Below are 17,374 nucleotides of genomic sequence, written 5' to 3'. Positions count from 1 at the left end.
GAAACATTAAGGTGAGAAGTGCTTTCTTTTTACTACAGGAAATAGTGTTTCCACTGAAACACCACCAGCCTCAGTTAATTTATGGTTGTCCTTCTGCCTTTTGGGAATCCTAAGCATGGACCAAATCAGGTCTTGAATAAGATATAATTTATGGTTTTATGCTATATTCACCATAACTGTAAAGAGTTTTATTTCTGTGGACATCAGATTACAGTGGGTAGGGTTTAGGTAAGATGATGAAATATGGAGTAACTTCTTCTTTTCTGATCTATTTCTTTCAAGGCCTAGTATACTACGCAATATAATATATACTACAAGGAAGTTCAATGTGCTTTAAAACTGGGTGTTAAATCTGTTCAATTCTGCAGCCTAATACTGGTACCACTACTTTGTTTCTTCCAGGACATGAGAGACTGCTCCCACGATGGCAGAGATTTGTGTGAAAACCTTTGTTGAAAACTACGTGACTCTTAAATGCTAAAAGCAGAAGGCACTAGCTGGTAGCTCAGTGTGGAACAAAAATTTTATATTAAACCTAAAAAATAATTATGTCAAAGAAAAGTCGTGCCAAGGGAGAGAAGTGCGACATGGAGATTGAGGCCCTGCAAGCTGCTAATGAGGAACTACGAACTAAACTAACCAACATACAGATAGAATTTCAGCAAGAAAAAAGCAAGGTATTTGTCTGTCTACATTTTGTGATCATTATTCTTAACAGTAGCAATGTTGGAAACCAGCACAGCTTGAATGTTAAACCAATTCACTACTAAAATGCTTTAGCCATAAAAGAAAAATATGTGTCAAAGAACTGAACCACTAATGAACTGAAATTGATGCCAGCTATTTTAATGTGCAAAAGGAAGTAAATATCCCCAAACACAGTGTCACTGAAATTTGCAGTCACAGCAATACAAATGGCAATAGCTTTGTGTGACTTAAAGGCAATGAGGGAGTTTAGTGTTTGATCTTTGCACTGAAAACTATGTCGTAAAAAGAAGTGTCTTCAAAGTCAAACATCTATACCTTATTCAGATTCCTGTGGAGAATGTAAATTGACAGGAAATCATCTGTGTAGGAGTCCTGGTTTGGTTTGCTGAGGTTATGTGCTATTGCTCTGAGCTGTTCAATGATGCATCTGCTTGCTAATGAAACAGGTAAATAATGTTTGTCTATCTAGCACATATTCAGCAGGTGTTCCAAGAGAACACCTAGGAGAAATTGTTTGTTCATGAAGTATATGTATATATATTTATAAAGATTAGCATTTACTTTTATGTATATCTGGAGCAGTTTAAAACGTAGATAAGCCAATAAACTTATTTCTATACTATTAGTTTATTAATCTCAATTAGTGCATTTGACTTTTTGCAAGACAGTCCTGGAGATAAATCCATATGGAGATGGATTTATCTGGTTTTGTTTGGTGATACTGTAGTTACAAGGGTCTCAAGTATTCACTGAAAACCTGTATTCACTTTATGTAATGCAATTTTATTCTAGCCTTGTTTCTTTATATCTGACTAAAATTTGGAACACCTTAATAATAGATTCCTGTATGTTCTCTCCTCTTTAAGAGCTGTGTGATACTCAGATTTGAATGGTCTTATTTTTAATATTTCAATTTAAAAAGTGAACAAAACCATTTCTACAAATATAATCTTCAGAGTTTATTTCTGACAGAGGAAAAAAAACCCAATAAAGCCTTAATTCTTGATTGACCGATACAATACCTTCAGTATATATCAGACAATTGAATTTGCCTTGTCTTGGAAATTTTTCTTTGTAGACTAAAGCAAAAAGTTGTATTTCTTTGGGGTCAGTACTGATGAGTGAACGGAAGCGTCAGGGTGTTTTTGCTATTAGCTTCTTCATCCAACTCCCACTCTTTGATATAAGGAGAATAAACTATAAAATGAGAGTGGCACAAACTACTTCTGCTTCTTAAAACCGCATACCATGAAATGTACAGGTGGCTGTTACCCTTCAAAATTACATTTATCAACTGAAATATTGCATGATTTTACTGTTTTTAGTTTCTCAATACTTATACTTGGAAAGAAACTTGTGAGTTATAGTACATTACAAGGACATTAGTAATTTTTTCTTTTTAGTTATTTTGTATTATTTCCTACTTAGCTCTGTATTAATTTTTATGTAGACATACAGGTATGAATTTTGTTATAATATTTTAATTACATTAAAAAGAACACATAATTATAAAGCTATACCTTGAACAGAAGAATAAATTTTGAGTGGTTAAATCACTCAGATTCTAAAAAAAACCTAAGAAGAATTTAGCTCTGATATTCTTCCAAGTTTCATGCTTTACCTGTAATAGTGTCGTTTAACCCTGATTCAACTAAGAATAAAGTGTAGCTTATAAAGTGACAGCTGCAGGAACATATTCTATAAATAATCTGCTTATTTACCTATATCCATTCTGCTAAGAGTTGTCTCAGTTTGGTTACCTGTTCATCTTTCTATAGTTTGACAATTTCATATTTTCTGGAGTATCAAGGTGGCTGTAGGACGCACATCTGAGTATTGTGCACATACATGTGCAGAGAAATGAGTGGGCTCACATTTGTAACGTGTAGGTGAATATGAGAGGAAATTACAACCAGAGCACTCTAAAATCCTACTAAACATAGTGCAGTCCATAGTAAGTTCTGCAGCATGTTGGAGTGCGTTTCAGGGAGGATGAGGGGGGAAGAGGTCTTCAGCTTTTTTCCCACATCTCTGCTGTGGTTTTTACTCAAAGTCATTTCACTAGACCTGAAACGTGTCGTTTATTTCCCACCAACAGGGCACCAGCCTCCTCTCTCTCTGTGAAGCAGTTCTGTAGGATGCCTTGACTGACAAGATGAGTAAATGAAAGCCATAGAGACTTGTCCTCTTTACATTGTAGCTTAAAAATGAGTAGCAAAGCCAACAGAAATTATGGCTTAGTATCAGAAAAGTAAAACCACTGTGCCTAGAAAACTCTAACTACATTAGATGGCTTTATTGGCAGAGGTAAGAGAATGTATTGAAGCTGCTAAACAGGCAGCTCTGTGGCCTGTGGGGGACACACTGTGTTAGGAAAGGTAACAACCTCTGGTGGGGCCAATTCATTCAGCTTTATTCTTCTAAACTATTTTGTCCCTCACGTATACGCCTACCTTAGTAATTTATCTGAGTAAGAACTTTTTAATTGATTCGAGACATCACAAATGGAAATTACTCTTAATGTATTCCTGCCTGCAAAATACTGGTTTCTTTGAAATAAAATTATACCCAAGAGACACCCAAAGCTGTGTGCATATTTTCCCAGTTCCTTTTGTTTCATTTGTTTTTGAGACATCTAAAGAAATTTCTCCTGTAAAATTGTTCCCCTCTGTTTATGTGATATCTGATCCAAATTGATGGTTGCAGTTCCTTTGAATATACATCATCGTGGATCTTGCTGGTGGTGTTTTGGGCCTCTGGTGTACGAGCAGCTGGGTTCATTTATGTTGCCAAAGGGGTGAAGAAAAAGTTGTGGCCCTGCCTTAGTTCCCTTTTACTACCTTTTGTTTTGGGAACCCTTGTTGGATGTGTTTGGGCAGCCTGTTGATATGTAGGTGTCCTCCTGGGACTCCAGGTTTGCTGCCATCTGTGAAGAGTCTGGAGAAGGAAATGCATGAACTGAACATGGGCTCACATACTGCCCTCTTTCTGCTAGTGGAAATATTTGGTTGGAAAGCATCCAATTTGGGTAATAAGTAACAAAAAGAGATGGCCAAAGTACAAAAATTATACTTATTTTAATATGAATGGAGGCAGGACTTGCTCTAACTGAACCTTAAAGTCTGGTGCAGTAAGAACAAGGAGCTGCAGTGAATGAGCATGGTCTTGGCAGTCAGAGTCAAGAAATTGTGAATCAGCTCAGTTGTTATATAAATACTTGTGCTGAGATCCATGAATATTTAGGAGCAAGTGTTACAAAGTACCTATGCTTACTGAGATGGTTATCAAACATTAGAAGATAGATTTCCAGTACTTTGGTAATATTTTCTTCCTGATAGGAAGATGTTAATGTTATAGTTTTTGCTGTCACTATTACTCCATCTTCACTGAGTTCTGCTATTGCTTTTAAATATCCATATTCTGCTTGTGACTGGACATTTATAGAGTAGAGATCACAACACTTCTGGGTGTTAGTATAAATAAGATGTGTCAGCTCTGTATCACTGTACCACCTCACCATTTTATAGATTGTTTTTGTAAATCCTCATGCTTTTCCCGGTTTTCTTTGGTTTTGGTGGGGTGTTTTGTTTTTTTTTTTGAGCTTTGTTGTCAGATGTTTAATCCATGTAACAGTGATTGCTTGTAAGTCAGGGAAAAAAAAGCTACTTTTAAAATGTGAAATTAAAAAAAAGAAACACGTCATGCTGTTAAAACAGCTTTATTTACTGGGGATTGAAATTGTATGGAAAAGAATTATGGCCAGTATGTACTGAAGAACTCTGAATACAATGGTTGGTTTGAGAATCTAGACATGCTGAATATATATGTAAATGAGTTTTATTCCTGTCTGCTATGTACGGAATAAGAAAGGAACCTGTTAACTTATTGAACTGTAAGGAGTGTACTGAACAGCAAGGAGGCACTAGGGTATTGTAATTGGGAATGAAATACAGCCACCCTCTTGGAGCAGGAAAATGGATGAAATATTGGTAAAAGTGTGTACAGTTACTCCTGTCCCTACTGGCTGGGACTAAAAGGAAGTCCCTTTGGGTAGGTTGTTTCCTGACAGCAGTTGAAGGGCATTTGAATTCAGCTGATCTCCATGCTTGATATATAAATGTAAGTTCTTAATACTTTAAAAAAATCACTAAAATGAGAGAATTTGCAAATTGATAGAAGTCTGTCAAACATTAGACAGTAACAAAGTTATTCATAATGTGATAGTGTTATTTCAATCAGAATTCAAAGTTATTCAATGAGTGAATATGCTAGACATGATAATGAAATTTTTTACCCAGGTAAAAACGATACTGGAGAAGAGTGAGACACCAATAGACAGATATTAAGCAATGATTATCATTAATTTGGAAGAATCAACATGAAATTATGGTAATTAAACCTTGTAGAAGGTATCATGTTAGAAGAAGTTGACAGAAAACATAGTGCAAGAGATCCTAAGAAAAGCCTCATCTTACAATATGATATACAGAAAAAACTCTAGTCAGAACTGTAGTAGGGTCTTTTAATTTTAATGTATCTTATCAAATTACATAATTAAACTATTTAAATCTGGCACAAAAGGATGATCACTGGCATCTGCAGAAGTTGTTAGCGGACCCAAATATAGCACAGGGAAAAGAGATAAGTTTCATATATTCAGATATAAACAGAAACACATTTTTTCTGATCCTCTGATATTATCACATAATCTTGAAAGTTTAGGTTAAAAGATTATCAGAAGTGGAAATGCTTGAGGCAAGAAAGATTGCAGTAGATGTGGTGCCTTGATATTTATTTTTTTTAAAGAGTTTTATTTATTTGTTACTGACAATGGGCATAGAAGAGGAGGATATTTATGAAAGTGGACAGAGTGAAGAGTGAACATAGGAGGCTTTTTGCTGTGGAGAAGGAACAATGAGTATGATCATAAATAAATGAAGTAAGCAATAGAGGCCGATTGACTGTAAAAATGGTAACTGAGTATACTGGGTTTGTCTGGGATAGTTAAATTCCTTCATAGCTGTTTGTATGGGACTGTGTTTTGGGGTTGTGCTGAAAATAATGTTGGTAACACACTGATGGTTTAGTTATTGCTGAGTAGTGCTTACACAGTCAAGGCCTTTCTGCTCCTCAGCCTATCCCACCAGCGAGAGGGCTGGGGGTGCACAAAAAGCAGAGAAGGGACAAAGCTGGGACATCTGACCCCAGCTGACCAAAGGAATATTCCATACCATATGATGTGATGCTAAGCAATAAAACCAGGCGGGACTGGCTGGACATCAGTCGGTTGTTGGTTTTCATTTGCATCTCCCGTGTCCTGAGTATTTGGCTATTATGATGCTAAAAATGGTGTCTGTGTTAGGGCTGCCTTTTTCATAGGATGTCTTTGGTTGCGTACGTCCACAAGAGTCTTGCCATGCTCCAAGCCATTCACTTAAGCATGGTCCAGTGCACACTGAAATTTTAATAGAAAGGATGCTGTTGGACACTAGATTACACTATGAGTGAGAAAAAGCAAAGCATACCGACTTGTTTTGCTGTTTTTGAAACAAAGTTGCCAGTGCATTTGGTTTGTAAAATAAACAATAGTGTCTTTGCTTGTTGGGCTCACCCCGGTAACCTGCCTTTTTCACAGTTGGCAATAAATTATCTACTATAACCTGAGTTCCTGGCAAAAAGCTGTGTGGAGAGTATTTCCCTGCTCCCCAAGTAATTGACTATTGCACACAAGTGAAAAATAATCTGCATTTAAATCCAAGAGAAAAAAAATGAGGTAGCCCCTGGTAAGTTCTTATCAATACATTTTTATTGGGGCAGTGGTTCAGTAGCACTTGGAAACATATATGGTTTAATAATTTATTGCCTTTTAGGAAACACATAGTTTTAAAATTGTCATTGGTTCTAGTTCATGATAATGAACTAATATGGTTCTTTCTCAATTTCTCCAAGTATCTTGTTGAGGAAAACACCTCTAGATGCAAACATGCTGTGATAATAGTCATATTGTTTTAAAGCAAATCCCTCTTTCAGCTACTGTTCAGGCACAAGAAAAGGAAGAAGCAATGATGTCTGTCATTATTTTTACAAGAAGCTAGCTTCTGCTTTGGCAAAAATGTTGTATCAATGTGTGCTGCATATTATTAAAGATTTCATTTAGAAAGGCAGAAAATACCTGTTTTATTGGTGTCCTGATAGCATGCCTGACTTTTTTTCCCTATTGGCTTCATTTCTTGGCTATGCTTCATATTCTGCCTACGAACGGAACAGCTTTCTTCATTAAAAAAATAAAAAACTGCCAGAAACTAAAAAAAGACAAATTCCTTTAAAGTTTAAGTTCATTTTGAAACTGAGACTTAGGCATATGGGTAAATGCCACGCTATTATTTTCATTCAGTCAGTCGCACTGAAAGACAGACGAGTACAGATCTGCAGAGTGCACACAAGAGAGGGACGGAAGGAGTGTGTTAAGGACAGCTTATAGCTTTCAGGGAAGACATAACAGGCAGACCTAAATCTCCATCTCTTCTCTGACAAGAAGTAATAAGAAGAAAAGACTTTTAAAAGACCTTTAGAATTAGGATGTGTCTTTTTTTGCTGGGTCATGAGTGATAGACTTTTAGATGCAGTGTGAAAATCCAGGGGGTTTTAGAGGGATTCTTATTTTTCTTGTTTACATTACACTTGCTGAAGCTTTGTAAGTGAAAGTGACTCGCTGATATATGATAATATTCAGGTACTCTGAGGCATTTAATATGTGTTGTCACACACAGCAGCAGTGCATATAGATGTTGCCTTCCCTTAATTCAGTGAAAGATGAAAAATACAGCAAGTAATTTTGTGTATCTCAGTACTCCTCCAAAATTACAGCATCTGTTTCTCATAAATTACAAATATTTTTAGGAAGTCCCATCCCATTAACGTGTTGTAGTGAAAACAGGCCTTCAGTTGCATGCTTTATGTACAATTACTGTAGTTCTGCAGGTATATTAACCTTGCCTATATGTGCCATTGTACAGTTTTCCTGTATTGTCATTACTGGGTTTCATTTCTCAGTTTCATTTCCTTTGCTCACCAATAAGGAAATAACTGACACATTTAAGTGAATAACGAGTGTTAGTTCATTTGCAAATTTATATATAAACTCATCCACTTGTGATAGTAAGTAGGTGAATAAGTGGCTTAGCTTTGTCATAGAATGGTTTGGGTTGGATGGGTCATCAAGTCCAACCTCCATGCTATGAGGAGAGATGGGAGAGTCTTAGACTACTGTGTGGAACTGGGTACCCTAATGCAAACCTGATGTTATCCACTGTAGACTAGGAATAAATGTCATCCTGCCAGACAAAATAACGTGGATATTTCCTGCAGATAATCTCCAATAACCAGACGCATCATTTTGGAGGGGGGGGAAATTGCATCTTTCTTCATGAAGATATGTTATTTATGTCATCCTGGCATGGACTAACAGTATCTGTGCTATAAAGTCTGCTTCTGATGGTGTCTGATTCAGATCTGTTACCTTTTCCACAATTGGAATTACAGTGTTGTCTCAGCTGGTGTTTGGTCTACAGTGTATCTACAAGAATACTGTCATGAAAACATAGATACCTCCCTCCCTCTCCTGCTTCAGCCTGTTACCTTTTTATTTTTATTGCTTTGTTTTTGCTTTGTTTAAATCCAGGGTAGGTTTCAATTGGTTAAACAGGGTCATAACATCTTCTGCACAGGGAAACTCTCCTGTCTGAAGATTTAGGTGAAGTTCAGACTCTGGAAATCCTACTGTCAGAGCTGTGGACTTAAAATGAGATTGACATGTTACTTCTCATGGTCACTCTTAAATTAAGTAGTAATCTTGAGTTCATTGGGTGAGTTATATCTGAGTCTTTTCACTTAAGACATCCTGCTTTTCCTAAAGCAAATACACAAAAGTGCCTGTTTGGATCCAACTTGCTTTCAGTAAACAAAATAATGAAGGTTTCTAGGCCTTTCATGAACTAGTATTATTGCTTTTAATTAACCATTTACTTTTATTTTGACTGTAGAATCCAGCACCATGCAAAAATTAATCTGTTTTAATTAATACCTTCATAGTAACTGATAGTCTGAATGTTAACAGAATGTTAACATTCTTCCTGCACTAATCTGAGGCAAGTTGCAGCTCTAGCTTAGTTTATCATCAAGTGCATTGTATGACTATAGATCTCAGCTTTGTATAGTATAGATGCAAGCAGTCTAGGAATATTGTGTCAGTGACTAACATCTTGCTGCTTGGTAGCCTCCTTTTCCCACAAAGCACTGTCTGTTATGTAGGATTGTATTGCCACTCCAATTTAAAACACAAGTCTTTAAATCTTTGCCTCTGACTTTGCTTTAAATGAGCAGTAAATGTATAGAGCCTGTATTTTGGCAGTCACTGTGATAGGGATCATAGAAGGATGTTACTGACACTACATGTGATGTGAAATACATCATAACCTTTCTGGTACATTGTAACAGATAAGCAAACCCTTCTCCTTTTTTCTTTCCTTTTTTTTTTTTCTCTTCTTCTAAATTAATATGTAATTCCACTTGGAAAAAAGATCACTTTCATGCAGCACGCTGAGCATCACTTTATAATGAGGTTTCATCACATTGGGTATTACTATAATAGGTTATAAGACCTTTCCCTTACTCCTTCCAAAGCCCTTAGCATCACTGGCCTATATTTTCTGAAGTGTCCGGGGACTGTTAATAGTCTCAGTTTTGGATTGCTCTGTCTGAGGCTCCTTGAATAGACTTGATGTTTCAGAAAGCCAGTTTTTTTGGCTTATCTAATAAAGACTTTCCCATTAAGGTAGGTAAAAAATTAAGAAATCAAAAATCAATATTTCTTTTCTCTCTCCCCTGTCCTTTTAATTTAATTTTTATTCCCCATGTTCTTACTGATAAGAATTCCCCTGTATTGACAGGTTGTCTTCTCTCTGTTCCTTCAAGACAAAATCCTTTTTAATCTGATTAGCAGGAAGTATGTTAGGTCAAATAGTGGATTTGGATGTAGGAATTTGGGACTCAAATCACAAAGAGAGTATGTCTGGAAATTAGGTAAATCAATCTATGCCTGTCTGAGCATCCCATCTGTAAAAGAGTGACAGTGCTGCTTACCTACAGAGGAATATTGTAGGAATGAATTAATTGAATGTATGTAAAGATCTAAGTCACTAGGAGCATCCATGAAATATGGTCCTTCAAATGCTAGAAAGTTTTCTAGCATCTCCTTCCCAGCATAAACAGAAACTCTTTTTCTCTCTGAGTTGTTTTCCATCTGCTTGTTGGGCGCAGTAGAGGGGTTATGGGTGAGAATAGTCTGGGATGGTTGGTGGAGGAGATAAGTAGACTAGTTTTATTTTATTACTTAAAACTATGAGAACTTTGTAGCCAATAGCACATCTCCATGGCAGATTCCTGTGCACACATGTGGCTTTTTGCTAACCCTGGTTCTCCACGTGTGTACTGGACAGAGAAACATCAGGAATGCAGGCTTTGCTTTTGAATATTCAGGATGAGTTTTTAATAAAGTTTTAGAAAAAGTTTCCTTGAAGACTTTTAAAAGGGTGATAGCACTTCTTAATTAATATTTTATATTGATGTTCTAGGTGGGTAAATTGAGAGAGAAAATCCAAGAGGTTAAGCAAGAAAGGGAGCAGGAGCAGCACAAGCACACTGCCTATGTTTCTGAACTGAAAGCCAAGCTCCACGAGGAGAAAATGAAGGAACTTCAGAGTGTCAGAGAGCTACTGATCCGGCAGCATGAGCAGGAGGTAGCGAGAATGGTGAAAATCAAAGATGGTGAAATTCAGCGTTTGCAGTCAACAGTCAACGTGCTGCGGGATGGGGCGGCTGACAAAGTGAAGACGGCACTGCTGAGTGAAGCGAAGGAGGAGGCTCGCAAGGCATTTGATGGTGAACGGATGAAGTTGCAACAGGAGATCTTGGAGCTGAAATCTGGCAAAAAGCAGCTTGAAGAAGCTTTGAACAACATTATGCAGGCAGATAAAATGAAGGCTGCTGACCTGCGCACGGCTTATCAATCCCATCAGGATGAGATTAATAGAATAAAGCGGGAATGTGAGAGAGAGATCCGCAGGCTGGTAAGTTCATTGAGTAATGCGTGCTTCTTTCAACTTAATTGGATATTAGTGTATTGCTGTACATGCCCATATAGATCAAACCACTCTTTTGCAGTGATGTCTTTCATCAGTGCTGGTTGCTGTAGTAAGCCACTATTATTGCTACTTTCTCCTCCTTTCAGCATAGATAAACCTTGGCTCCAAGGCTAGCCAAACCCAACCCAAAGCTTTATGTCCCACCAAACAGAATAGGAGTGAACCAAGACTTTCTAGAATTAGTTTTCCTCAAAAGATCAAAGAAATAGACTTGCTCTTTCCCGCTTGCTCAACTATATTTCCTAACAAAGTTCTCTTGACCAAAAGTTAGACTTTGTTCATTTGGCAATGCAAGAACATCTTTGAGATAGCAAAATTAACTTTTCAGAGAACTTTTATACTGGAGGAACTGACTGTGCTGAAACAAGACAATGTTTTTGCTGCTTCTGCATCATTATCCAGGTCATTCAATTTTAAGCATTGTTGCACTTTTTATTTTTTAATATTTCTGTATTTTTTTTCTATTGCAGCAAAAAAAATAGGGCCTAGGACAGCAGGCTTTTTTCACGCTTCATAAATTTTAGGACTTCAGCACAGATGGAAGACTCTGCTGTTTGTATAAAATCAAAAAACAGGCAGTATTTCCCAACAGCAGGTGCCCCAAATATTTCAAGTTATTCAGCTTTGTAAAATATAAAGAACCTTAGATGGGCTGTACTAAGTAATATGTTTAGTGAATTCATCATCAAATGACACTTCTGTTTGGTACCATGATATTTTCCATGCATATATCTGATTATTAATCTGCCTAAACTAGCAGTACAAAAGCTATGAAAATAAAATTGTAAATCATAAGCATAAAGTTTATCATATACAAAAAGCACAGAATTTAAATGGAATTACATGTCAGATTTCTTAAGAAAAACATTTTATCAGTTTGTGTTTACACAGGTATGTCTTCTTATTTCTTGTGTTCCTTAGGAAAAAATGTGGTTCAGGCAAGTTAGAAATGTGTAGTATTTCTTTAATGGTGATGATTTCTGTCTGAGGCAATAAAATCCTTTAATGCAGTTAATATTTATGCTTTAAATAAATTGTACATTGATCAAGTCTCAGTGATATTATTTCCTTGATTAATTAAAGATTGCTGCAAAGACTGACAATATTATTTTTCCATAAGCATAGTTTCTTTCATATTTTGTTCGATATTACAAATGCAGAATTTTAAAATCATGACTATTAAGTACAGGTAGTTTTAAAGAGTGTTAAAAAGGAGAGATGACTGCTATGTTGTGGCATGTGTTTTTCTAGAGAAGAGTTTCTAAACACATTTAACCTTCTTGAAGAAGGTTACCTCACCAAGAAATGGTTAAGTGCATAGCAGTGCATCCCAAATTCTGTCATCCCGGATTTCCCCAGTAAACACACCTATGCCATGTCTTTCAGTAGTATGGTAAAGGAAATGCTTAACTCTTCTCTTTCAAGAGTAGAAGCTTTCAGCCTGCTGCGATACAAAGGCAAGGAAGGAGGAGTCTCAGGATTTTCTGTCTGGCATAAAAAAAATCCTGTGATGTACTGGGAGAGCGTGTAGGTAACTCATGTTTGCTGTTCCCAGCAGCAGTGGAGGCTTGCCATCAGTCTCATGGGTTTTCACTGGAAATATTCATATCTTCCCCTGTACTACTTCTGGGTGGGGGGAATAACTTCAGGAGCCTGGTGCTGCCTTGTAATGTCTCGACTCCTTTCATATCATGAATTTCAATTTTTTCTTTAAATTGTATGATTTGTTGTTACGAAAGGCAAGTGTTTCTTCTAGGAATTCATAGCCATTTAGGCAGTTGTTGTTGCACAGGGCACTCCTTAAATCTTGGGTGAGGTAAAGAAATGCTGCAGGGTTCCTAGATGCTGCTTGCTTCTGCTAGGAGAGTGAGTTGGATTATGGAATCAGAACAACAGGATGCTTCCCTCTCTCCTCTCTCCCCATATTTTTAATTAGCACAAAGTATTCTTGCCTTCAATTTCAGATTAACTGTATCAGCTGCAGGTTTGGAGTACTCGGTTGGTTTAGCTCCTAGCCTTGTGAGATGAAATGGCAAGGATGTGGCAGGCAGTGTTATTAATATTAGCAGAGTTCTGTAATTGAGCTTCAATTAATGTGCTTTTTCGTATGTGTGTTATGTTTTATGACACTGTTAAGAAATCAGTATCTTGGGTATTAACGGCCTAAATGGGCTTGCCATAGTGTAATTAAAATTCAGATAGAGTAATTCAGAATGCAGTGTCTGATTGTCTTGTTAGACTTGGTTGATTTATTTTGTATTTTAGATCACAGGTTAGTTTTGCAAATGTATTTCATACAGATATTGCAGCTTAAAAAAAAAAAATTGCCATTGATTATAGTACCATTGTCTAATTTAAGTAAAATCTTGCATTTCTTGCTTGTTGGAAAAAAAAAAGTAATGAGAAAAAAACAGCAAAATCCATTGCCTATGAATATATGGATACAATTACATTGAGTACACAAACAGCCATGCTTGTATTGTAAAAATGTCATTATTTTAGAAATACGAATAATCAATTTTGAAATTGTTTTCACAATTTTAGATTGAGCCATGGAAAATGACACGATAAGCCTCAAAACAAATGAGATTGAATAGGGAAGATCCTAGTGCCTAATAAGGGAAAATAAAATAATTATTTGTCAAAAAATATCACACACCTTTCTTCTGTGCAATATGAAATTATGCTGGAATTTGTCAGTTCCTGTAATTGACTTGATATAACAGTGATATAAATGTTTTCATTAACTTAAGGAATGCTTGTTGACATGGATTCACATACACACACACCCGAAAATATATTCTTGTTGTGTATGTATATGCATCAGCACTATGTGCTGGCAGCTAAGAAAATGGATGTAAAAATAGCTGGTAACATACTGGAGGGACAAATGAAACAGACGTCTTAAAAGTAAAGAGACAACTTGAAGGAAGCAAGAACAGCTATTAATTTTTTTCAGCCAATATTTTTGAGTAGTTGAATCTGAACAGTTGTATTGTTTTGTCAATGTAGTATGAAAAATGTGCTGATACAGATTCAGATACTTAAAAACAGAAATAACATTAAAAATGAGCAAATACGGAAAAAAAATCAGAAATAGCAGACTGAAAAATAATCTGTATCAAGGAAAAATGTTAAAGCCTGCTTTTATGAACCAGGTTAAGAAAAAAAAAAAAAAATCATAATTGTACTTTTTCATTTCTGGAGCTTCACTATAAACAACCCCAAAGCATACAGTCAGCTGAGGGCTGCCTAGGCAAGCATGTACAAACCTAAATAACTCTGGATCAACAGGCTTCTGGTCTAATGGCATCCTTGTAAGCAGTATGTCTGCTTTCCTTCTGAGGTCTAGGCTGGTTCACAGTACATTTAATACAGACCTGAGAAATGGTGAAGAGAAGTTGAGTTTGCTAAGTTGGGTTTATAAAATAGCTTGAAGAATAGAACTATACTATGAGGACATTTCATGTTTTAAACTAAATATAAAGAGTACACAAAATAACAGTTTATTTCAGTCAATTTGTTTTGGGCCTCAGTGAAGTTTGCCACTTAAGCGACTGACTTGGTTTTAAAATCGGGTCTAAAGTTAGTGTTCAGTGGTAAGTAAAGTTTCTCTCTTTTGCCTGAAATGGCTGAAATAGAATGTTCAAACTGTTGGAGAGTTTTGGGAACAGACCAACCTTATTGTGTTCTGGGAAAGAGGACCTCAGTATTAACTATATCATTATTTAGAGGTTACATGCATTCTGGAACTGCCTGGACACAGTTTTTAGGGAGGCTCATACTTTGCAAGGCGTGTTTCTCTAGACACTGTTTTAGCAGGGGTAGGAACAGAAGACACTTTACAGTGCTTTCCTTGGAAAATATATGCAAAAAAGCAATTGTTAAATTTATATTGAATTATGTCATCACCAACTTAACATATAGTATTTCTTGATTAAGAAGGAAACTGAATGTTTATTTTGTCAGACACTTAATATAAACATAATATTTAAAAGTTTGGAATAAACTGATGACACTTACATCCTGTATTTTGTGGTGTAGGGTTTTAGTAAATATTGTTTCCTCTATTGAAAATGTCTTTAACATCAAAGCTTTCACCTAGTTTACAGGTAAATACCATTTGACCTTATTAAAATCTTTACACCTATGATCTTCCTAAATATTCCTTAAGAGCTTGGGGTTGAAATTAATTGAAATACTTATTTCACTTCAATATAAAATAGTCTCTATTTTCTTAACCATAAAATCAATGTAAAAGATTCCACTGATCTTATTAGGTGCACAACAAGATCCTTGTTTAAGAGGGTGCACACTACTCCAGATTAATTAAATTTGCTTATTTCAATTGTATTCTCAAATAACCTCATAAAAAATTCCTAAATAGTAATGTGATAGTACTGCGGATGCATACTTGCAAGGAAAATAGAACCTGTTTTGCTGTTAATAGAACCAAGGTAAAAGAAATAGTTTTCAGGAGTGATTGTCAGAAGTTCCTGGTCAGCCCTGATTTATAAAGACAGATGCACTATTTAAGTGTCCTTAGTCTCCTTAGTCCAAATTATCTAGTTGCATAAGTTAAAAGCTCCTTCCAGTGTGGAACCCTTCTTCTGTTTCGTGTTTGCCAAATAGATGTAATGTAGCACCTGGAAGAATATAATTCAAACTGATAGATTAAGCAATCTTTAAAGGTAAGACTCAAATAAAACACTAAATCACTTTATCCTTCTGGCTACATTCCTCCTGATTTGGTCCAATCTCAAGTTAACTTCAGTCATTGAATGCTCTCACCACTGATCCATATTCAACTTTCCCTCCAGGACACCAAGGTCTTTCCTTATGTGGTTGGTTTGTTTGTGGGGTTTTTTTTGGGTTTTTTTTTTTTTTCCTTTCACTTCCTTGCAGAACTGACAACTTAATTAACATCCAGACTTTTCTGTTGCAGGAATATAAACTGTCCCAGAGGCAGGATGTTGTATCTGTCTTATGCAAACTTCCTGAGGGTATTTTGGCTGATTTCTCCACCATGTCAAAGTCCCTCTGAATGGTGTTCCTGTCCTCTAGTGTAGTAACTGCTTCCACAGATATTGGTATCATCTACAAATACGGGGATGGTGCATTCAATTTCTTCATCTGAGCAGTAGATGAAGTTGTTAAAATGTGTTATTCCCTTTAGTTTTTAAAATTCTAAAATTTGGGTGAGCAAATAAGATACTTCTACCTTCCAAAGGATTCAGCAATTATTTTTCAATAAAACATGAAAAATAGTAGGAGCAGAAGTTTAGCATGCCACTGACCCCCAAAATTACATCCATTGCTGAGGTGGCAACTACTTTCTAATAACATTCACTTTCTCCTGCTTTCCTATTGCAAGGAATTTGCCACTTTAAGGCAGTGCAATTTGTATCTTCAGGTTACATTCAGAAGTGGGGACGATGTGGAGACCATTAATTGCTCTGAAAATTCTGGTCCAGGGGGACCCTGTGCTCCTTTGCTGCCTGCAAAGAAGGATGGAGCCTGGCTTTTCTCACCTTCATTTTTGCAAGGGCACATACATGAGTGTTGATTCCTAACTGAAATCTTGCATTTTGAGACTGGAAATCTGAGTTTTGAATCATCCAATCCTGTGCAATTGCGCATGGCTGGGTAGAGCTGTAGCATGCTTCTTATCAGCTGCTTAAGCCTGCATGTATTTCAGACACAGCTGCTGATATCAAATTGTACGCTGCTTCTCTGGATTTTGCCATCTGTTTCAGACACGTGTTTCAGCTGCGTTCCAAGGCTGAGCTAATCGCCTGCAAAGACCCTTCCACCACCTCCAGCATTTTAGGACTGCAAATAATACTTTGCTTTCCATCCTCTGAAGATCTATGCTTGTACTGTCAGGAGCTAAAAGGCAGCATTCCACCCAGGCCTTGGTTTTTCCTGAATCAAGCAGATCTAATGAAACCTTTTTCGTTTGCGTTTGTTCTTAATAATTTTAAGGACTCAATTATGGTAGGTATTTCGCAGTCTGGGTGTGTTTTTCTCTCTACAAAATATGGAACAGCATTAAATAACCCACAGAAGTTAGATATGGTGTGGCACCTGGACAAAAGTTTCCTTAACTTTGTATTATTAAGTCCTCCTATGTTTTTCATCATTTTGACTACATTCTAGCTTTGTCACTGAACAATAATAGGTAACAGGAGAGATCCAGTAGTAGAGGTTGTAGTCAGCTACTGTAATGCAAGATGTTTTTGAGAAAGGTGTGAGCATGGAAGACAAAGGCAGGGACAAGGAGAATGGGGAGCCACCCATGGTCAGTGAGGATCAGGTTTGGGAACACCTGAGGAACCTGAAGGTGAACATGTCCATGGGGCCTGATGGAATACATCCATGTGTCCTGCAAGAACTGGCAGATGGGGTTGTGAAATCTCTCTCCATCATATTTGAAACGCTGTGGCGGTCTGGTGAAGTTCCTG

At 36.7% G+C, this 17,374-nt stretch overlaps 1 protein-coding gene across 1 annotated transcript in view; it reads left to right on the top strand.

Annotated features, from left to right (window-relative positions):
- Positions 1 to 548: 548 nt before the first annotated feature.
- LOC104507966 (janus kinase and microtubule-interacting protein 1-like) overlaps positions 549 to 17,374 on the top strand; it is a gene marked incomplete at its 3' end in the record, with an annotated part of 31,678 nt that continues 14,852 nt past the window's right edge. Inside the window, exons 1-2 of the mRNA XM_010149417.1 lie at positions 549 to 677; positions 10,341 to 10,835. Of these exons, the coding sequence (XP_010147719.1) occupies positions 549 to 677; positions 10,341 to 10,835 (624 nt within the window). The remainder of the gene's footprint in view (positions 678 to 10,340; positions 10,836 to 17,374) is intronic.

Source organism: Eurypyga helias, unplaced genomic scaffold, assembly GCF_000690775.1.
Source record: "Eurypyga helias isolate BGI_N326 unplaced genomic scaffold, ASM69077v1 scaffold20383, whole genome shotgun sequence".
In the NCBI taxonomy this organism is placed as follows: Eukaryota; Metazoa; Chordata; class Aves; order Eurypygiformes; family Eurypygidae; genus Eurypyga; species Eurypyga helias.
Note: the sequence above shows the minus strand (reverse complement) of the source record. Positions and strands in the feature narration are given on the sequence as shown.